Source organism: Odontesthes bonariensis, chromosome 21 (genome assembly GCF_027942865.1).
Source record: "Odontesthes bonariensis isolate fOdoBon6 chromosome 21, fOdoBon6.hap1, whole genome shotgun sequence".
Lineage (NCBI taxonomy): Eukaryota > Metazoa > Chordata > Actinopteri > Atheriniformes > Atherinopsidae > Odontesthes > Odontesthes bonariensis.
This window is the reverse complement of record NC_134526.1, coordinates 23,757,745-23,781,491: the sequence shown is the minus strand read 5'-3', so window position 1 is coordinate 23,781,491 and position 23,747 is coordinate 23,757,745. Positions and strand designations below refer to the sequence as shown.

The window sequence follows — 23,747 nt, the reverse complement described above, 5'->3', positions numbered from 1 at the left end:
TGTGGGTGCGTGTGTTGCCCTCAGCAGCTCACACCACCGGGGACAGAGGAAGCAGAGAGACCTGCGGTCGGAACTTGTGTCTGTGTCTCCCTGTCCACCTGCCTCCTCTCTGGTGAAATCAGCCGGAGCCATCCCGCCGTGTTCAGCTCCCTGCGGTGCGGACACTCAGGGGGAATCCACCTGGAGGAGAGCGGACACACCTCGGGATGGTTGCCCTGAAATCAGCCGGCAGAGCGATCATCAAGCGTCAAGATCGCTTGATGATCGCTCTTCATATTACCTTCATAGAAGGTTTACAGCTGCAGCTTTAGAAACTGCTCTTCATTTGCTCTTAATTTAAGTGTTGCCTTGTAATATAGTCCACAGAAAAGATATGATACCAATTAGATCCATCAAATAAACATGGATTTTTGCTACCAGCCTGCAAACTTTATATATATATATACTGTATATCAGATAGGTTGATGCAATTTATAATCAGCTTTATCAGATTTAGCTTTTTTTCCACTCTCCACCTGGCGGAGAGTGTGTCCGCTCTCCGCCAGGTGGATTCCCCCTGAGTGTCCGCACCGCAGGGAGCTGAACACGGCGGGATGCGCTCCGGCTGATTTCACCAGAGAGGAGGCAGGCGGAGAGGGAGGCACAGACACAAGTTCCGACCGCAGGTCTCTCTGCTTCCTCTGTCCCCGGTGGTGTGAGCTGCTGGTGCTGAGGGCAACACACGCACCCACAGCACTTCGTACATCTACTCGCAATAAAAAAATCACCATGATCACCATCATCGTCCCCACTGCTCTCGGACTCCGACTCCGACCCACTGTCACTGGCAATGGCTGGCTCGGACCTGTATGGTTCTAGCCCCAATCCCTCCTCGGTTTCTTCCTCAGGCTCTTCATTGTCTTCTTCATTGTCATCAACAATATTAGGCTCGAAATTTGCCGTGAAGCAGCTGTCCAGGTCTGGCAAACTGCTGGCTTCACTACTAGAACTACTAGTATCAGACATGGTGATTGTTCCAGCAGTTGGCACGCGTGACGTCACGCACCTGTCGTCGGTTTGCCAAAATTCGAGTCAAATGTGGTGATAGTTTATTGGGCCTAATCAGGACTATCCAGGGGCCTAAAATTATTTTAAAATCATAAAAAAATTCCATGGTATATAAGGAATCGATCTGCTATTTCAGTTTTGTGCAAAAAAATCACCTTTCTGTAGGCCTTTAAGTGACATGCTCATAGATGAATATAGAAAACAATGCACACAAACACACAAGCACTTACTCTCACTGTCATGCATTTTAAACAGTGGTGATGATATGTGTCTCTAATTTACTGCTATATGGAAGTGCACCTAAAAGGCATATTTGAGTGTCTAGAGTGGGGGGCGGGGAAGGCTGGTCCTGGATACCAGTTACCAACGGCCGGGAGGCAGCTTACACCCTGGAGAGATCGCCAGTCAATCACACGGCTGACACAGAGACAAACGACCATGCACACTCACACTCCAACAGTCAATTTAGTATCACCAATGACCCTGACATGTATGTGTGTAATATTATCAATATTTGAAAAATGCAGAAATCCTCTCAAGTTAACAACACTTTTTGGAAAAATCTGGGATGCCCCCCCCCTCTCAAATTATGCTGTGTACCCTGGCTACACCCAGGGTGGGGTACATCCTGGACATGTTGCCAGTCCATCATAGTGACAAACAATCATGCACACTCCCAATCACTCCTATGTCAACGAAGAATCATCAATTAAATTGGCATGCATTTTGGACGGCAGGAGAAAGCGTGAGTACCCGGAGAGACACCCTCTATGCATGGGGAGAACAAGCACACTGCACACAGAAAGGCCCCAGCTGGGAATCGAGCCAGGAATCATCTTGCTGTGAGGCAGCGGCGCTAACCACCACAAAAGAGGATGTAAGCTCCTCAAAAGGGAAGCCAATACATTTCAGAAACCTTTGTCCATCTTTAGATAAAGTCTCTGCTCTCACCATAGATGGAGTGGCACTGGGAGAAGAAGAGCGGGTCTTCGGTAAGTAACACCAAACAACTGTAGACACACCACAGCAGCATCTCACTGCTACTACAGGCGAGACGGTCAAACAGAAATCCTAAGAAAAATGGAGACAGAAAAGAGAAACTCTGTGGGGAAATAAATAAAGTCAAGAGAAAGAGACAGAGCTGGGAACAGTGTTGATGCACCTCAATACTATAGAAAAAAAATCACGTTCTTGAAGGAATGCACGACATTTCAAGCCACATCACTATGATGATACAAAATCAAAATGAAAAATAACGTATTTATAATGGAAGAGTTTAAATAACAGACAATACTCATAACAAATACACAATGACAGAGCAAAAGAAAAAAAAAAATAAAACCCGATGGAGGCAGAAGACAAATGAAAAACTACAGTTGGAGCAGTAGCTGCTATGTTTGTGTGTCTGCACGTGTGTTACCAGGTATGTCAGCCTTGATGAAGGCAGCACCGTACTGACTGGGAGAGTGAACCAAAATGGCTGCAACGCATTTAGCACTGATCAACTGCAACATCTCATCACCACTCAGCAGCAACTGAAAGACATGTTTTATGGGACTTATTAGAATCTAGTCCATTTGAAACCAAGTTACTAATAAAAGAGATGAAGCAGGTTTTCAGCATTGTCTGACTCTCATATCTTGTCTAGTCTATGAGTTGCACAGCTAGTTTACTAGTTTTAATCTGACTGTGATTGAGTCTGTTAGATGTCAGTGGTTTATGGAAGTTATAAACTCCTTTGAAGTGTCTATGATACAAAAAAAAAAATTACTGTTTCACTCTCACACCAAAACCCTGAGGTTCAATCCCAATTTCTACCCTTGCTCTTACCACTTGGACCCACCCCTCTGTTTCACAGAGGTAAGGTGTCCCTTTGGGTAGGATAAAGGAATAGTGGTGATAAGGTAACCCAAAAGGCCCTAAACAGCACAGTTAAATGACAAGATGATCACCACTACAGTCCCAACTGCAAAAAAGGATACTGTGTAAAATGTTAGTAATATGAGTGGGTACAAAAATAGTCTATAAGAAGTAAATACTGTAAATATGGGCAGACCTTCAGCCATCTGCAAAGAAAACTACACATTACGGAGTCATTTCAGAATAATGTTCTGAAAGACTTTGAATATTCCATCCATCTACAGTACATAATGTCATCAAAAGAATTTGAGACTTCGAAGATATCTCTAAGCACAAGAAGTCAGTACTGGATGCCCATGATCCTCAGGCCCTCAGACAGGATTATATTTAAAACAGACCTGATTCTGTCCAGGAAATCACTGCATGGGCTCAGGAACACATCCAGAAATCATTGTCTGTGGACACAGTTCACTGTGCCACATAAATGCAGGGTAAAGCTTTGTCATGAGAAGGAGAATCCATATGTGAACATGATTCTGAGACAAAGCTCATTTAAAATGGACTGAAGCAAAGTGGAAAACTATTCTGTGGTCATACAAGTTGACATTTGAAATTCTCTTTGGAAATTGTGGACACTGCACGTTCTCGACTAAAGAGGGGGGCCATCCAGCTTGTGCTCAGCTCCAAAGCCTGCATCTCTGATGGGATGGGGCTGCATTCGTGCCTATGGAACAGGCAACGTGAACATGTGGAAAGTCACTGTTGACGCTGACAAGTATATGGAGGTTTTAGAGCAACAACATCTTTTTCAGGGAAGACATTGCATATTTCAGCAAGACAACGCTAAACCGTATACTGCATTTATAACAACACCGTGGCTCCATAGTAGAAGAGTCCGGGCGTGGGTCTGCCTGACGTCCAGACCTTTCACCAACTCAAAGCATTTGTTGCCTCAAGAAATGCAAAATATGACAAAGAAGACCCAGGACTGTTGAGCAGCTAGAATCCTATATCAGACAAGAAGGGGGCAACATTTCTTTTTTCCTCCTCAGTTCCCCGATGTTTACCGACTTACAGAAAGAAGAGAGGATGCCACGAAGTGGTAAACATAAATCCGTCCCAACTTTTCTGAGACTTGTTGCTGTCATCAAGTTCAAGCTAAACCAATATTTTTTCATGAAATAGTAAAATGTTTCACTTTCAACATTTAATATGTTTTTCTGTTGAGAATATATATTAGTTTATGAGATTTGCAAATCACTGCATTCTGTTTTCATTGAAGTTTTTTGGAATGAGGTTGTACTTGATTGCAAATGAAAATGGGCATCTCAACCCTGCAAAGCAGATGGGTAGAGCCAAGCTCAGAATTGGGATTGAGCCTAAAAATACTTCCAACAGCACTGTTGTACTTGCCCTAACATTGGTCCAAGTTCGATGTCTTTTGGAGACAAAATTAATTAACTTGACTATTTATATTTCAATAAATCAATTGATTTAAATCATCAAACCTTAATCAGCATTGGGGTCATTAATATGGCTTACTTGTATGTAGGAAATTACTGAGCTCCACTGAAAGCAAAATTCAGACAAGTTGAACATGTATATAAAAGTTACAATTTAAAAGCTTTTAGTGTCTTTGCAACTTCATGAGAACGTCAGTGCTTTTGTTCTATTTTTTCACTCCAAACTCCCCCTTATTTTCTCTCTCATCAACAGTTTTGTTATGAAACGAATGCCTTTGCCAACGTGTGAAGCTGCAGTTTATCTACCTCTAATGGTCAGAGTGATGACATTAATTATATACTAAGGGATGAAAAGTATAAGCACAAATGGAAGTACAAATAGAGGGATGACCCAAAAACATCATGCTTCTGGCCACGGCTTGCGTTGGCACAAAGATATAAAGACTAACAATTCATTTGTCAGGATTGATTGTGTTTAGGGAGAGAATCTGTCAGCTTTATGTGATTATTTAGTGAGGAGTTTAGCAACACACCACACACTGTTAGTCTAATCAAACCTACTAACGTCATGAGCTGTGCTGTACTGTGAGTCATCACTGAGAAAATCCAACAAAATGTAATCTACTCACTGATTTCCCAGACATGCAGCACAAATATTTGTCCTGGGTAAAGCCCCCCCTCGAATCCCTATTCAAAGGCACATTAATCCAGGACTAGAGCTTTTTGTTATGATTATGCTCGGTGCCGAGTGCAGGTCTTGGGAGTGGGAGCAGGATGTTTAGACAGAGACCTTTTTCAGCAAGAGAGGCAGAGGGCAGCGGTCAGTGGGCTGTTGCTCTTGATTTTGGATGAGGGTCTGGCTGTTGTTGGCGAGGATGTCCTGGTTCTCATCGCACATGATCGGACTGCCTGGGCTGTTCATCAGAGCTGACACTGCCTCGCCCACCTGCACAAGCTGCCAGAGCAGGCCTAACAGAAGAAAGACAAGTTCACTTTTCTTTTTTTAACAAATCTGCATACATATACAAATTCAAACACATTAATGATTCTGTTTTCAACCCGCCTGAGATAACTTTTTTTTGGTCAATAGATACTTTCAAGTGCTTGCATTTGGGACAACTTCTGCAGGATAAAAGCTGAGTGATGAGATTTCTCACAATGGGCCTCATGCAAGAAGCGTTCGTACGCACAGATTTGTTCTTAAATCGTCCGTACGAGTGATTTAAGAGAATTTGCGCATTCACCAATCTTTTCGTATTTTACGTTTTCTTTCAGGTACGAACAGAATTTACGAGTGATCCAGAGCTGTCGTAGGAGTTTCGTAAAATAGTCCGCTGTTATTCAAATCACGTTTGCTTGACTAATGGATTGTATATTTAATTACTTTGAAGAAAACATAAATAAATATATACATTATACCCAACAATGATGCTGACATTATTCTGTTTGACTTCAAATATGCACTAATCGAAGGTTAATTTGAATCTGTATATAACGGGAAGCGTAACCAGCGGCTGACTTGCGACTTTTGGATGCCTCAGTGCGTCAGGCTCTTGGAAGAGAGCGTGTGGAGACAGACGAATGGCTGAGATCGCGATTCAGATTGCCAAGGACTGTGCTGCTGCAAATATGCAGCTTAATTGCTAGAGCCACAACTCCAGAGAGAAACACGCCGATCAAACCCAATTCCACCACACGTCCAGGACCTCACCACCCTTGGATTTTTGGCCACGGGAACCTTTCAGAGGGAGATTGGAGACAGATCGGGGGTGTCCCAGTCCTCTGTGAGTCGTGCGCTCCCCTTGGTCATCAAAGCTCTCATCAGTTTATCAACCATGGTACATCAAATTCCCATACGCCGCTGTCCAACAAGTGCAAATTAAGAGGGACTTTCATGCCGTGGCTGGACTGCCAATCATAATTGGAGCACGAGACATATACGCATCAAAACACCCGTGCCGTTGTGGAGCGCACTGCTGAAGGCCAGGTGGGTGTGTCTCGATACAGCTGGGGGGCAAAATAGCCCAGAGGAGGCATGCCAGATTTGCGCAATATTGCCATGAACGAGGGTCTCCTACAACCTGAACCAGCCCAGGCAGACAAGAAGCTGTGGTGCCAGAAGACCCCCCTCATGGACCACCCCATCAAAGTGCCATCATGATGAGGCAACAACTGATTGCACGGCTTTAGTTGCAGTCATCGATCGCCTGCCCATGGCGAGACGTTTTTTTTTAAGCCATTTTCATATCAAACCATTTATTTTTTTATTTCGCTGACATGGTATTAACAGCACTCGTAATTGCTTCCAATTTCTTCACTTTAGCAGGTCCCGTCCACTGCTGACACTGCTAAAAATGACAGATTTTCCTTTTTGGATCTCTGAAAGCAGAACTTTAATCTCAGAGCCCGTATTCTCAGCACTCAACACTTCCTGGCACAGGAGAGAGGAAGCACAGCCTTATATGGTATCATTTAGGGCGTGGAGTATGCAAATCTACTATCCTCGTGCACGTGAACTTAAGATACGCACAGGTGTGATTCATCATTTACGCAGGTCGTTTACACACTTTTTCCGAAGTTAAGAGCGCTTGTTGAATCTGACGTGGCGTGTTCGTACGAGACCTTCTTACGAAAAAAGTAAGAGAAATTTAGAATAAAAATACGAAAATGTTCTTGCATGAGGCCCAATGTGTATGAATCTGTAATGTTAGAAGGAGATCAGAAGTAGAGTTAAGTGTACCATGAATAAAATTAGCACACGGAATTACAGACACATTAAGAATATAATACGATGAGCACAACTTCACCGTGACCTCCTAATATGACATTTTCGTGGTGCAAACTGATTCAAGTCTACAGCTATTACAAACATATTTTCAAAAAACACCAGAAATATGCAAATGAAAGTGAAATAATATGTTTGGCAGAAAACAGCACAAAGACAACATATCATATCGGCTTTGTGAAAAGTGAAAGCTCATTTTGAATTTGATGCCAGTAACCTGTTTTCAGCCGTGTTGCATCATCTCTTCTTTGTACCAAAACTCTTTTAAGAGTTTGATAACTGAGGAGAAGAACTGCTGTAATTTTGAAGGCAATAATGTTTTCATTTTCTTACTTGATAAAGGATCTCAAAAGTTTCTTGCCTCTTCTGTTCAAATATCTGTTTCCGTCATGCACCACAGGCACCTTCCATTATAGAATCGTGTTATTTTCCTGTTGAAGGCATTTTGGGAAAATTGCAAGATACTTTGCTCTAAAACATGCATAATATCTCTACTAGATGAAGAGGTAAAAGAGTTTGTTAGTTTCTGCAAAGAGTAAAGGGACTCCAGCCTGCCTTTATTTCTAAACTTAACTCTGAAATGTACTTTGAATACCCAATCATATTACCGGCAAACTGACAGTTCACTATATAAGTAGAAAGATTTTCCACTGGGCGTATTTTTAGCATCACACAACTCTTTCAGTCTTTCGGTGCGCCAGTATAAAAACAAACATGTTGCCAGGATCAGACTCATAATAAGCATGTTTTTCCACAATCTAAACATTCCTCATTTTCAACATTTGGTATGTTGTCTTTGTACCATTTTTTATTAAATATCGAGTTTATATATGAGAAGCAAGTCACTAAATCTGGTTTTATCTACTCAGCTTCCAAAGCCTTTTGAAAGTAGATTGTAATACAAATATATGGGATCTCATTTTCCATCATAGATTCTGGAGTAGTAGTTTTCAAACACCAGAGAAAGCACATTTTATTGGCCAGAGAAGCTCAGCTTGCTGATTACAGTAACAGCTACAACTGTGTCTAACTTGTTTAAAGAAACAACCTTGCGTGTCTATTTCTTGTCAGCAGTGCATCTTTATTTTCCGGAACAAAATTGAATCTCTTTCTTTTAATAACCCCTCTGCACCAAGGGCAGACCTTCCTCCGAGTTATCAACAAAACACACACCGACAGGCTTATGGTTGTTATAAAACTCAGATCTCCAACAAGACAGCAACACTCTTTCATCTCACCATAATCCCTCGCCTTTCTGTGTCTAGCCTTGCCCTTAAGAAGATTTGTAGTATTTGTGAAAGAAAGTCACACTTGCATATTATCTTAGTCTATAAAGTTCTAGAAATGTCTTTAATTATATTTTGCATCAAAAAAACTGGCATGAAATGACAATGTTGCCAGAGAAGAACAAACAGTTCACCTCATTATTCTTTCCCCGACGTCAGAAGTGAGTTTTTGTTTCATTTTGATTAAATTAGAATCCTTTCTCTTTGGCTACATTTACACTGTCAGTTAAATGTTACCCAATTCCAATTTTTTGCTCTCATGTGACACAGATCGGATATGTTTTTTGACCATGTAAATAGGACAAGGACACATGCATTCGGATATTTTGAGATCGGATACAGGCCTCCTTCATATGTGGAAATTTATCAGATACGAATCAGATATGTGACAATGCGACCGCGGTGTAAACAGGCAGATCGGATATTCTTACACATTGCGTTCCACACGCAAATACAGCTCGTGGAAGCTGTATGTACCAATGCCACAGCTCGTCTCGCACGATTCGCAGAAGTTGTTTACAATCAGGCACACTGATGCGTTGCTAATGCCAAATAGGTGAACCAATGTGCGATAGCCTGCACCTGTTGCGAGCCACCAAAGAGCGACACCGACACGCATTTTCAGTGGAATCGCCCGACGAAATATGGTGTCTTGGTAGGAGAAGAATGGGGACAAACTCTCGCACAGCATATCAAAAGTTTGTCGGCTCATTCTAAAATTGCTGACCCACTGCTCTTCATCAAAGCCCGCCACAACATTCTCCCACCAGTCCTGGGATCGGTCTCGCACCCAGACACTCCTCTGAACAGCTGAGGAGGCAATAATTGCAGCGTGTGCACAGGATGCAATAATGGCCCTTTTCCTCCTTCTCTGCCTTAAAATCCTGCCAATGTTGGGCGAACTTCTCATGTACCGCAACACTAGCATCACACCTATGTCAACGTCGTCCATTTGCCTCAGCAGTAGAGTTTGGTAAACACTTAAGAAGGCATGCGCGATGTTTCAGGTGATAGGCAAGTGTAATCGCATGAATCAGATGTGAGTCACATTATTAAAGTACGTGTAACCACACGTTAAAAAAAATCGGATTTAGGCAAAAAATCAGATCTGGGCATCAAGACTTGCAGTGTAAATGTAGCCTTTGTGTTCCCATCAAAGTACTTGTGGCCAGGCATTTCATCCAGCTCTGCCAATGTTTCGTTCTTGTTGTAAGCTATAAGATATCTTACCGAGTGAAACGAGTTCCAACCATTCCTGCAGTTGTAGGAAAATCAATTTCCAAACTCCAGTTTTAATTTTTACTTTTAATCTAAGCAATTTTCATCAAGACAGCTGCCAGTCGCCATGTTTGTGTTTCAGTCTGTGTGTACTGTTGTATGGACCAACTGTTTACTGCCTGAAAATTGGACCTGACGATGTATGTTGGTACACTTCTGCATTATTTTACACTCTTGTCCGTTGATTTTTGTTCTTGTATGTCTTTTTTACAAAGAAAATTCATTAATAAAGATATTGTAAAAAAAAAGAAATAAAAAAAAAGAAAGCTGCCAATCTATCCAAAAAAATCTTGATCAAACAAATTTAATGAAAATGTATATGCGTGTTTTTACGTGGAGCCTAATCTTCTGATTGCATAGTTGGATAATTGTATGTAGGCGCTCAAGAGGATCCTTCAAGCCCTACAACTGATAAAAGGTCAGACAGACCAAAACATTGTAAAAACAGATTTAGAGAGACATTGTCCAGGAGCTGTTTTTTCATTACTTATCTTACATAAAAGATACATCAATAAATAAATAGAACTGGGGTATAATTTTCTCACCAGCGCAATTTCTAATGAGCTGCGCTGAGCTGGCATTAGAAAAGGTCTGCAGCAGCAGGACGCATAATCTGTCCCGTGTGGCACAAGGCAGGGACTGGGCTGCTGTGTGTCCAGGTTTCCCCAACAGCTGGAGCCACACACACACCACTGAAGTCTTGAGCGCTTCATCTGGGTAAAGCATGGCTGAGCACAGGTTGTCCAGCAACGGCACTGGTAGACAGAGATGGGAAAGAGATGACTAAGGTAGACCGAATTTAAAAAAAAGGATGAGAACAATTAAATCTACATAAATGCAACAACATAAAACAAAGGTAATATTGTGAGAAAAGCATAGCTACTGTAAACAAACAATAATAGCGACAATTGGGACAGTAGCCAGAGTTTGAAAGAACAGCAACATCTTGGGGATGTGTGGAATATTGCATTTTCTCCCTATAAGTGATATTACAAGGCTACTGAAGCTTCAAACACAATATTGTGAGATAATCAAGATTTTCCATCAGCTTTTTAAATTTCAATAACATCAGTTTCTCTGTAGTTGCCAGATAAATGAGAAGACGGCTACTTCGTTATCTTGTCGTTAACTTGGTGCACTATGTGGTAAAGTGATGTAAGTTCTTTACTTGAAAGGCAGCAGCGAGGAGCATCTGCATTCGCACATCGTGCCTGGAGGAACAGATAAGATATCTAATGTAATGTCTGTTGGAGTTGCCAAGGAATGAAACGTTAGCTGGTCTGCGCCTATTGTGAATGAGAGTATGCTTTCACAACTCTCACGAAGGACACTAAATAACAAGCCTAAACTGATTAAGGCATGAACTTGTCACGGTGGTGTTTTTCATCCTGTTGTATTTGGCTTTTTTTTTTCTTTTTTCTTTTAGCTGTAAAAAAGCGTCGCCTTGGTGATCCGGCTATGGATGTGGAAATAACGCTGAGATGCCAACATGGAAGAGAGAAGCTTTGAGAGAAAATGGTGGGGCGAAATTTGGAAAATCTGCCATAAAGATGAAAGGATTTACAAATTGCTTCTGGAGTTTAAAAGGGATAAAATGGTGTGCAAGAAAGAGGGTGGAGAAGGTGGGGGGAAAAAAGAATACATGGGGGGCCGAATAAGACGTAATCAGAAAGGATTTCCAGGTAAAGTGTGATTTAGATTCACAAGAACAGAAGACAGGATGAAAAAATGAATAAATAAATCACTCCTTGGAGAGAGTGTTGATGGGAAAAAAAAGCCCGGTAAGCAGGCACAGGTAGATGTAGAAAGGCTACGGTTGTAGGAGAGGGAAAGCAAGAGAGTTACAGCATCGCTAAGAGTGAGAGCTTAATTCACAGTCACCGAAAAAGTTTAGTAAATAAATGTGTTGCTCCCTACAGTATCTGTATCAGTAGGTGGAACATTGTAAAACACAAAAACAAATCTGAGTGAACAGAAAACCAGAGATCTTTACACTTTTTAAACAATCGCAGCTACTGAGGTGTCGAACTTGACATGGAGAAAACTCTTCTGGCTTTATATTCTGACAGAGGTTGGATGCTAAGAAATCACATCAATAGAACAGAATTGTCTTTGCACATCTGCGATTTCAGTGATTTCTTTTGACTTTATTTTTGGTTATATTTGTTTCCTTACATGATTTGCAATAACTAAACCACTTTGTGTTCATGCGGTATATTTCTTATTTCATCAAACAACACAAAACAGATGCAATATGACTGGAATGGTCCTATTATTTTATACGTAGATAAATGACCAAATAAAATGTATTTTAATGGACAGATATGGCAAGAGACAAGAAAGATAGACTGACAGAGAAATAAACAGGGCTGAAGTGCACAGTGGAGAAGGATGAGAAAGACAACAGAGGAACATGAAGTCAGTGACAGAGACACAGATGATAGAGTAGGAGAGCTGAGAAGAAGCCCAGCTGCTCTGTAAAGCAGATCAAAACCCACGTGAGGCAGGAGAGGCCCCCAGATATGTTTGATTAAACTAACATGTATGAAGCGGCCGAGATGAGAGCAAGGCATTAAGGGAGAAGGAGAGAGTGACGATAGGAAAGGGGGATGAGAGGGTAGAATCCTCCGCAGACAGAGGATGAAAATGTAAAAACAGTTGTCTAGTACCCCGTTTTACAACACTCAAACACAGAGGTAAGGACAGCAAATGGAAACAAGCTAAAATAAAATGACTGAACCATTTCCCTTTGCTTTTGTTGAGAGGGAAACCAAAGTCTTTTCCTGTTTTTTGCTTCCCCGCTGTAACGCTGTGTGCTCTGAACTAAAACTATTCATCTTGCGAGCTGCTTTCTACAGTCTCTCTGTAGCTGTGTACTCGTCACTTCACAGTGTTTATCTAAAGCTTTCTCTCTCTGGCTCTATGTCTTTTCAAACTCCCCATAATCAATGTCTACACATAAGAAACATGATTGTCTGAGTCACCCAAATTGGTTAGCCTCGGTTCAAATATAGATTTCTTTGTAATTTACACAATGCATTTTCAGAGAAACAAAAGCCTTAATCACTCAACTTTTGAATTCGGGATTTCTAATCATCTCAAACTGTGAGACAATGTAAACTATAGTACTTTTCTATTCTCATCCTCCTTATCCTTTTCTGTCGTCCTACTCCCTTATCTCATTAAAGCTTCATCCTCCCTTTCTCCACCCACATTTTGTCCACATCAACTCTTCAGTCAAGACCTGAGGGAACAACACTACAAGTCAGAAAAGAGTCATGGAGGGTAAAAACTAAAGAGAAGATAAAAGACGGAGAAAGTAGGAGTGAGGAAGAGAAGAGTGAGGGGTTAATCATGTAGGCAGACAATCAGTCTGAAAAAGAGTCAAATCTGTTGGGAGCTCTGGGCTTGTGTTGCCATTGCCGCTCTGTTGTCGTTAGTCCAAACAGGCCCACGGACACTTTGTTGAGTGACAGGCCACAGACAGGCACACACAGTCAATAATGGCAGCCCATATCTTGCATCAGCATTGCCACAACTCACCGCTACCTGCTTCTGCTCAGAGGAGCTGGAAAACTAATGAAAAAACATGGGAGCTGGACACATACAGCACTGTGAAATAGATATGGTGGCTGCTTTTTTTGTTGTAACGCTAACATGCACTCTTGAATGTAAAGATAAGCATTCGGGCATGACACAAACACGCCATAACACACAAGAGCTTGGGGCTGATGAACAATGACCGTTAAATAGAGCAATGGTTTCGTGAGAAGACTGACGTCATGCAAGTGCTTGTAGCCGAGATTAAATCACCAGTTGTGTAAGGGTGAGATGCATTATCTTTCTCCTTTGTTATACTTTTGAATATTTAAGAATATTTTTTTCCACACCCAAAAATTTTAATTATGGTTATCCGGAAAGGTCAATAAAGGCTCTTATAATTTAATTGTGGGTATCCCTTCCTGTGTTCAGTGAACCATTAAACAAAATGCTGAAAACTGATCTTTTATTATTTCTCACGTATTCCTGGAGAAGTCCGAATTTTGATTTGAGATGCCAAAGTGAAGACAAAAATAACACACAACAGCATCATCAGTTACATGAAACCCGACCTGATCCTGTCTCAACTGGATTTTTAAAGGTGACCTGAAAGAACTGTACTATCATTTTTTGTGGGTACTCTACATATCCCTGAGGGGACATTCATGTCTTTGCTAAAAAAAAGTAGGTCAGTGGTTAGGGTGAGCTAAGGAACAGGCAGTTCACAGTTGTATAAGATTCCATTTTAGACTGTGAAGCTGTTTTATTGTATTCTATTGTATTGTATTATATTGTATTGCATTTTAAGGCTTGTATTCTGATGGTAAATATCACCATAATGTTGGTTACAGATTCTCATCTTAAGTCTATGCTCTCTGACAACTTTTCAATTGCATTTCTAATCCTGTCCAGTATTATGACTAAATCATATGAATCATTTGAACTATCCTGTGACAAAGCAACAATGATACCAAATTATTCTCGTAATATTGCGTCTAAGTTGTGCTTCTTTCAAGATATTGAGTGCAAGTACTTCACACAAACAAAACAATACAAATACCATCTGCCAACCTGTGGCTGCGTAACTGTGTAATTTGACTGAGTTTCTGTTGCAGGGTCTCACCATACTGAGTCACGAGGCTATGGGCCACATTAGGTACTGTTTTCACAAGGTTTCCCAAGAAGTTGAACGTAGGCAGAAAGCGCTTCACGCTTTCCTGGTCACTCAGCTAGAAAGGGAAAACACAAACATGCTACTCAATAACATCACATAAAAAACTTGTCTGGATCAACATGGCACAGAACACACCTGACTATGAGGTTTGAATGGACATAAGTTTTCTGCATATCATAAAAAACATTTACCCAGGATAAATAGTTTTATTAAAACTTTAACACTCGTGCCAACTATATGTCATGTCAGATTCTAGAAATACATTATTTGCGGCATATATAGCAGCACAGCAGGCATGATCGAATATGACTTGCACAGTAATACACGCTTTCCATGCAGAGTTTTTGAAATATCAATTCAGAGACCAACCCCAAATTCAGAGCAACGGCTCAATAAACACAAACACAACTTTGAGCTCTGTGGATAAGACAACCCTTAGGAGAATTCTGAAATGTTCCTGTCTCCATTATATAAGGCAAGAGTGAGAGTTGGAAACTACAGCATAGGTTTCTGAACTTGTTCTAAACGTTTTCTGTCGCAACACCATCAAAGTTGATGCAATAAGAAATGTAGAACAAAAATAGCTCCATCTGTATTAGTCATGGTCGTATCAAGCGACCTCTAACCTCAGTGTGCCATGCTTGGCTCACTTTCAAAAAAATGGTGTCAGTTTATGGTTCAATAACAGATTCAAGAAGTAAATATCAGCCATCTGTCTAATTCCTTGTATAATTCTGTAGTCCTTTTTCACTAACAGGAGGTTCTTGAACTAAATGTGTGTAATATCATCCAATCAGACTCTATTATAGTTACATAAAAGAGACCCGTCTGCTCTGCGTGATGTCATACCTTTCTGTCATCATCAGTATACACAGCTTTAATATTTTCCACTGACTGCAAAATGATGCTACTCCACTACCGCCTCCCCCTGAGGTGACACATCATCAGCAAGAGGGAGACGAGCACACTGTCTGTTTACTAAATAGCCCTGTGAGGATATGATGTTGGTTACACAAATGCAGTCAAATTTTTTAAGATGTTGGGCTTTTTCCTGTGCCTGCATTTCTATGTGAGTGGGAGAGGTGTTTCTATATACGTCTATGAATGTGTTTGCCTTACCTGTTTGTGTATCTCATCCAAAACAAGGTGGAAAGACGGCTCATTCTGGAGCTCCAAAAGCAGCTGAACCAGCACTGATACATGTAAATACACACAAATGAATACACAAACGTCCGACATAAGGCAAAGAGAGGCATTCATTAAAAAATCATCACAGTTCAGGAACATCTCATACTTTTACAGCAAATGAAGGACATTATTTAGCAGTTTGTTTTTTCTTTTTGCTTCACCGTTTCCCCACAAGTACAATCATATTATAACTACATTACCAACAGGGCTCAAATGGGTTTCAAAGTGTGTTTTTACTGGCACACAACTTTTAGCACTGATGTCTTTCAGAACAAAGTGGCCCCTGAAGCAGTTTGGGAGAGCTACCATAAAATAAAACGATGCTGTCATTTACACTTACCAAAATACTTTTGCACTTTGAAAAGCTGCAATAAGCCCAAGCTATGGAGTGTGGCAAAACATGACTTTGCTGAAAGGCCAGCTTTGCAGATACAAAGAAATCTGCATTTAGCTGACTGAAATAATTACAAAATTATCTTTGTTTTTCAGCTACGCGCAATGCAGCAGTGAAATATCATCTACATGTGAAAAGAAGAGCCTTAAAAATTGTTTAAAATTGAATGAAAGATTACTTCAATTATCTGCAGTCACCACTATCACAGAAGTGACTTGCAGCTTTTCAGTGCATTCACAAAATAACTGCTAAGAACATTCAAACGGTGCATGTTTGTGTGACTTCTACGTGAGCAGAACGTGTGTGCATAAACGTAATATGTTCCCATGTTTGCACATGCATGTGAGCACACATGGACAAAGACAAACACAAACATTATTCAAACCACAAGGAGGCATCTACCCTGATCAGTCTTTTCCAAAGTGACTGGTTCCTCCACAGTTTGAAGCATCACTGGGGAAGCAAGGACACAGACCAGATTTGAAACAAACAAACTATACAAGCCCCCTGCAGTGTATAGAATTTTTACAAGAATAAAATATAATTCCTTAAATTAGTTTAGCTAGATATCCAAAATGTCTGTAAAACAAAATTGTGTCAAATAGCAAATTCCATTGCTGCATCCATGTGCGAATAATAAAGTATAGTGATAAAAGGCTTATTTTCATAAGGATTATTCAATTCAATTCAAATTCAAAAATACTTTATTTATCCCAGAGGGAAATTAAATGTTGATGTAGCTCAATTAAATCAAAGAGTTATTATAGATGCTGATGGCTGTGGGCAGGAAAGATTTCCTGTAGCGGTCCGTTTTGCATCCAAACTGAAGAAGCCTTTGACTGAAGAGACTCTGTTTTCTGATAACAGTCTCATGGAGAGGATGTTCAGGGTTGTCCATAATTCTCTTGATTTTATGCAAAATCCTTCTTTGCATTATTGTCTCCAGAGGTTCCACAGTCGTCCCCAGAACAGAACCAGCCTTCTTTATCAGGTTGTTGAGTCTTTTTAGGTCCCTGGTTCTGATGCTGCTGCCCCAACAGATGACGCAAGAGGAAATGACGCTCTCAACAACAGACTTGTAGAAGATCTGCAACATCTTGTTGCAAACCTTGAAGGATCTTAGCTTCCTCAAGAAGTACAGTCTGCTCTGTCCTTTCTTGTAGATGGCTTCACTGTTGTGTCTCCAGTCCAGTCTGTTGTCCACATGAACACCAAGGTATTTATATTCCTCAACCACCTCCACTTCTTCTCCCATGATGGAAACAGGGTTTGATCTGACCCTGTTTCTCCTGAAATCTACAATCATCTCCTTTGTTTTGTTAACATTCAAGATGAGATGATTGTTCCCACACCATGCCACAAAGCAGTCCACCAGCTCTCTGTACTCAGCTTCTTGTCCATCTCTGATACACCCGACAACTGCAGAGTCATCTGAATATTTCTGTAGATGACAGGAGTCTGACTTGTACTGGAAGTCTGAAGTGTACATAGTGAAAAGGAATGGTGAGAGTACAGTCCCCTGTGGTGCTCCTGTGCTGCTGATCACCTGGTTAGACACACAATTCTTCAGTCTGACAAACTGTGGTCTGTTTGTCAGGTAGTCATTAATCCAGGTGATTGTTGAGGCCTCCACCTGAGTCTTCTGGAGTTTCAGACGAAGCAGATCAGGCTGGATTGTGTTAAATGCACTGGAGAAATCAAAGAACATGATCCTCACAGTGCTGCCTGCTTTGTCCAGATGACAGTGGGTTTGTTGAAGCAGGTGTATGATAGCGTCTTCAACTCCAACTCCATGGCGATAAGCAAACTGCAGGGGGTCCTGATATGTGCTGGTTTGCTTACACAGGTGGGTCAACAGGAGTCTCTCCAGGACCTTCATGATGTGGGATGTCAGTGCAACAGGTCTGTAGTCATTGATATCTGAAGGGTGAGTTTTCTTTGGTACCGGAACCAGACAGGATGTCTTCCACAACAGTGGTACTCTCTCTTGGGTCAAGCTAAGGTTGAAAAGGTGTTGCAGAATCCCACAGAGCTGCTCTGCACAGGCCTTCAGGACTTGGGGGCTGACACCATCTGGACCTGCAGCCTTGTTCCGGTTCAGTCTCTCCAACTGCCTCTTCACCTGACTTCTAGAAACAGAAAAGTGGGAGGGGGAGGCAAAGGGGACCGCAGCATCTCCTGATTGGGTTGATGACAAACTAGTGGAAGCAGAATAATCCATGACTGAGGTGGAGGTGGAGATGTTACAGGAAAGCAGTGAGTCAGAGGAGGGTGGGATGTCTCTTTGGCTGGGAACAGGAGGGGAGGATGGTGAGCTTGTTCCTGAACTGAACCTGTTGAAGAATGTGTTCAGCTCATTTGCTCTGTCCAGACTTCCATCCATCCGATCCTCCCTCTGCTTGAGGCCTGTGATCTTCTTCATTCCTGACCACACATCTCTGATATTGTTCCTCTGCAGTTTACTCTCAAGCTTCTTTCTATACACCTCCTTGCTCTCTCTGATCTTGACTTTGAGCTGCTTCTGTATACTCCTCAGTAACTCCCTGTCTCGCTCCCTAAAGGCTCTTTTTTTCCTGTTCAATAGTTCTTTTAGCTCACTGGTGATCCAGGGTTTGTTATTAGGGAAGCATCTCACTGTTCTGGTGGGGATGGTGTTGTCCACACAGAAGTTTATATAGTCAGTCACACACTCAGTCATGGCATTAATGTCCTCTCCATGTGGCTTACAAAGAGAAATCCAATCGGTTGCATCAAAACAACCCTGTAAGGCTTCTTCAGCTTCCTCTGAACACTTTCTAACAGTCCTTTTTGTGACAGGTAGTCTCTGGACAAGGGCTTTATATGCTGAACAGAGAAAAACAAGGTTGTGATCTGATTTTCCCAGGGGAGGTCTTGATTTGGAAATGTGTGAATCCTTGACATTTGTGTAAAACAAATCCAATGTCTTGTTTTCTCTGGTAGAGCAGCTGACAAACTGTTGAAAAGTTGGCAGTGTAGCAGAAAGTGAGGCATGATTAAAATCACCAGATATTGCCACAAAAGAATTGGGGTGTTGAGTCTGTATCTTAGCAACAACGGAACTGATGACATCACATGCAGTGTCGGCAACAGCTGAGGGTGGAATGTAAACAGCCACCAAAACAACACTGGTGAACTCTCTTGGCAAATAATATGGACGAAAACTTACTGCCAATAGTTCAATGTCAGGACTGCAGATACGACTCTTCACAGTAACATGTCCTGGGTGACACCATCTGTTGTTGACAAGCACTGCCAATCCACCCCCTTTCCTTTTCCTGCAACTCTTTATATCTCGATCTGCTCGTACAGTCAGGAAGCCCGGCAGAGAGACGCTGGAGTCGGGTATATGATCCTGTAGCCATGTCTCAGTAAAACACATAATGCTACATTCCCGATATTCTTGCTGAGTCCTTATCAAGGCTAAAAGTTCATCCAACTTGTTAGCTAACGATCTTACATTTCCCATGATGCAGGATGGCAGAGATGGTTTGAACTTCTTCTTTCTTTCTCTCCTCTTTGCTCCTGCTCTGCATCCACGACGCCTCCTTTTCAATTCCAGTGGGATTTCTGGCTTCAGTTGTCGAATTATTTCTGCTTTTCCAATGTTATTCAGCTGCTCCCTGTTGTAAACCACCTTGTTGCTATGGTGATGCATCATGACAAAAGAGTAAAATATACAAAAGTATTGGGAATAATTAATCCAGCTGCACAGCATCCAAGGGAGGAAGGAACAGTTGTCCAAAAAATGCAATTTCTTCCAAGAAATAACAGGAATGAAATTTAGAAAAAAAAGAAAAATCTCAATGTGAGGTACAGAGCTACTCCAACATGCTGCCACCCTCAGCAGCGCATTCTAGAACTTATTCTCCAGGAATATTTGATTACGAAGTGTCACAAAAATACACTGATGTAAAATGTCTACAGAGGCCGAGAAAGATTTTAGAAACTAGCACATAAAAACTGTTTAATTAGCCTCCAAAAATCTCTCAAAGAAAACTCACAAATACAGTGTGGTGAGGATAACTTCTAGCCCTAGTAGTAAACTATTACCCACAATAGAAAGAACACAGTTTTCACGTTTCCTTCAAAATGCATTTCTTGACGATGCCTGGAATTTTGTGCATCTATGACTTCAAATTTCAAAAGTTTGCATTGCCATAAAAACAAAATTGCACAAGAAAGCACCTAAAACTATAATAAAAACTGCCCATTTCATTGCAGCCGATGTTAATTACCATGGCAGGGTCTATCAATCTTTGTGAACATTCAACATCATGTATATGGACCAAAGGGTTAAATGCTATACTTTATTAAAGGCCTAAAAATTTGTTCTGTTCATCACCAAATTAATATATATTGGGTTTAACCCATCAAAGATGGCACGCTTGTCTATTGATAATGCCCACTACATGTTAGACTGTATTTAACTCAATGTCAGCTCTACTGTATATGTTATCCGTTTTGTAATATCAGTTGATTTTATTGAATAATTTGAATATGTCTTCCTTTACCCTTTTTGTTTTTTTAACCAGTCCGAAAGGTTGTAATGTAGTTGCAACAATAGCATAATAAAGGACTAACACAGTGGCGATCTTTCCTAAAGAATGGGAATACTGTACTACGCAGCCGAGCACAAGCCAGCAAACTCTCCAAAACAACCAGTGCTAATTAATGATACTAAGTAGGCGACTCGGTGCACAGCTCAAACACTCACTGTTAATGTTTTGTATGTGTACCTAAGAAAACTTCTTACACCTCCAAAGAGACATCAATCATCCGATGAAAGTCAAGTCAAATTCCTTCCTTCACCTTGTTATGCTCTGCGGCAAGTTTCCTCACCTAATAATGTAGCAATGAAATGCAGAGTGACTCTGTGGTCCTGACGGAGCAGCTCTCTCAAGGCCCCCGGGGAACTCTTCATCATCCCAATTACACCAGACAGGGCAAACGTCTTCCTCACCGACTGCATCAGACAGATGAAGCAAGTGAAGAGATAAATACAAGAGAGGGTAAATAAAGTCGGTTCATCAATGGAAATCAACAGGAAAAACCTATTTCCGTCAGTGCTGCACTATGTCAACAATGTAAAAGAATGCTTAAACTGCAAAAAAAAAAAATTATCTGAGACCTTTTTCAAGACACACATTTAAAAGAGTAGACAGACATATTATTCAACTTCGGGGGAGTTCTACTTTGTGCAATTAACCAAAATTCACTTCAATCCTCATTAACACACCTGAGTTTATCATTAAGTATTAGTTTGATACTGAAGTCTATAGTATAGGGGTTAGCTCTGGTAGAGAGCATCCTATTACATTAACATACAACAATTTCGCATTCCTCACCGCAATTTCTTCACTTTCAATAATTTCAATGACACAGGCCACACAGAGCAGCACTCCGCCCTCCTCTGCGGGCCGTAGGCGGACGCTCCATTTCGGATCATGTCTGAAGTGGAATTTGTCACAAACGATGTTCGCGTCTGTCATAGCAGTCGTTTCACCTGTTTAAAACAAAATGTAGACGTCCACTACTTGTCTTGAAAATAGGGCCGGTTCAGTAAAACAGGTAGCTGGCTACCGTTGCCACATAAGTTAACAAGCTTATTATAATGTTATCAGAGACTAACATGAACCACTTACCTGAAATTCTCCTTAAAAACAAAAACGTCTATCTTTTTCTTTTAACTCTTAACTATTGACGAACTTCATTACATAAAATACTTTTATCTGGTACAGCTGCCAAACTAATAAGCTAGCAAAACTGTTGCAACTGACCACCTGTGCATTATGAAGCTAATGTTTCAACTCAATTGTGTCTTTATGGCGCGAATATTAAAACTTTATTTACAATAGGAGACAATGCAGGACAGAAGTGATGGCAAGAGATACAATGACGTAGCCTGATAAACCAGCCTAAATGGATTGGATGTCTAATTTAAACCGCAGGCAAAACATTTTGCCGTCCAGCAGTTGGCGCTGGTTTTCCAGGCTAACAATGACGCTGTTTTTTTTAGTTTTTTTTTTTACTTTAAGTATTCACGAGGAGAACAGTCAAATCATTTTAAATTAGTTTTTGAAAGTAAAGTGCAAATTAAACTTTATGTGTGAAGTGTGAAGCAATCCATCCCAGAAGTTTCTTCAAAACCATTTCTAGCATTTTTATGTGCTGCACCTGCCCATTGAAAGAAATATAATTCAACTAAGTTTTTATTTTCGAGAGTTGTCACATTATTCGTTGTAGAAAATACATCCTGGGGGTAAAGAAGTGGGTTACATTGCTCAGATCGAAAAACATTTCAGTTCTATAACAAAGTGTCATAATCATTTTGTTATTTTAGATTAAGAAAAAAAAAGAGAGAGAGAGAGAGTTCAATTGATGTTCCATTTAAGCTAATGAGAAAAACACAGAAGCATTTTGTGAAAAAGCACATATTTCTTCTATGGGAGGAAAAGGGGGACATAGCAGCCACCAGGTGCTGTTCATCAAATTCACTTGATTCTCAATAAAAGCAGATAGGCCTAAAAAAAAATTTGCATTCAGGTGTGTTTCGTCTAGGATAGGCTGTTAGACCATTTCCAAACAATTTGAAGTCTAGGGTCCTCTTGGGTTTCATCAGGGACATGGTGCCGCCAAGGCAGGTCAGCAGACTCCTGGGAAGGAACATGTCATGATCTGGCTTGGCTGTGGAGATGTTGTGTTTTCTGAGTTGTAGGTTGGGCTGAGCAGACTTCACAGAACACCAGGGCGGAGTCTGGTTGCTACCCCACCTGTTCTTCATCTCCAGTCATCAAGACTCCTTCTTAAGGAGCAGCAGCAGCACCAGTCTTCGCCAGATCATAAAACCATTTACAGTGGTAATCAGACCAGATTATTTTGCCTCGACTCTAGTATAAAACAATCTGTGTATGTTCTTACAAACTCTTTGCTTCCCAGAGTTGTGTTTCCTGCGCCCTGTTCTCTGGCTTATGAGATCAGTACCCCCCTGGACCCTTTCTCTGTTCCCTGCCTGGACCCATTCCCTCTCCAGTCATCATTCCCCAGAGGAACTCACTCACCTGGTTTCATCTGCCTGCTCACCTTCCTATAATCTCCCAGTCAGCCGATCTCAGCTTCACCCCTCCCGTTGATGTTTTTCCCTGCAAGAACTGTGAGACCATCTCACTCCCTATTGACTTATCTGGACATTACTCACCTGAACTCACTCTCTCATATTCATCTCTCCGTACAGTTATCCAGCCAAGGTTATCCCCGGCCGTTCTCCACTACTCCTATTTTCCCTGAATAAACCTGTGATGCTCTGGTGAAATCTTGCTCTTGAGTCCATTCCTCGTTTTGGCTTGAGCCACCATGCCAGAACAAAAGAGGGGTCTGCAGAGTCGTGAACAGGAACAGGGCCTGATGGAGTATCATCTACAGACCTTGGTGTGGGTCGTGGCGACGGTTTCAACCTGGGCAGGGGCCACTGGCTCTGACACGATACTGCCTCAGCGAAATAGACAGCTGGTGAGTGTTGAGCAGCGGGAGACTCTACAGTGTGGATAGACTATTCCTGAACTGTAGGCCCCTCTTTTCACGCCCAAGAGCATAACCACGAAACCACAAGATGAAACTTAGTCTAGCAGAGGAGCCGTGGTTGGAGCACTTCCTCCTGGAGGATTTCTCGCATCCTCCAGGAGGACCAGGTTTACAATAGGCAGTGTCTAGCTGC

The 23,747-nt window shown here is 41.4% G+C and overlaps 1 protein-coding gene across 1 annotated transcript in view; it reads right to left on the bottom strand.

Moving 5' to 3' along the window:
- The window catches only part of mei1 (meiotic double-stranded break formation protein 1), a 77,924-nt gene extending 56,399 nt beyond the window's left edge, over positions 1-21,525 (bottom strand). Inside the window, exons 1-9 of the mRNA XM_075454393.1 lie at positions 21,382-21,525; positions 20,876-20,999; positions 16,418-16,468; positions 15,553-15,626; positions 14,383-14,488; positions 10,265-10,474; positions 5,161-5,339; positions 2,468-2,582; positions 1,999-2,118 (exon numbers count right to left, since the gene is read on the bottom strand). Coding sequence (XP_075310508.1) covers positions 1,999-2,118; positions 2,468-2,582; positions 5,161-5,339; positions 10,265-10,474; positions 14,383-14,488; positions 15,553-15,626; positions 16,418-16,468; positions 20,876-20,999; positions 21,382-21,525 — 1,123 coding nt within the window. The remainder of the gene's footprint in view (positions 1-1,998; positions 2,119-2,467; positions 2,583-5,160; positions 5,340-10,264; positions 10,475-14,382; positions 14,489-15,552; positions 15,627-16,417; positions 16,469-20,875; positions 21,000-21,381) is intronic.
- Positions 21,526-23,747: the final 2,222 nt, after the last annotated feature.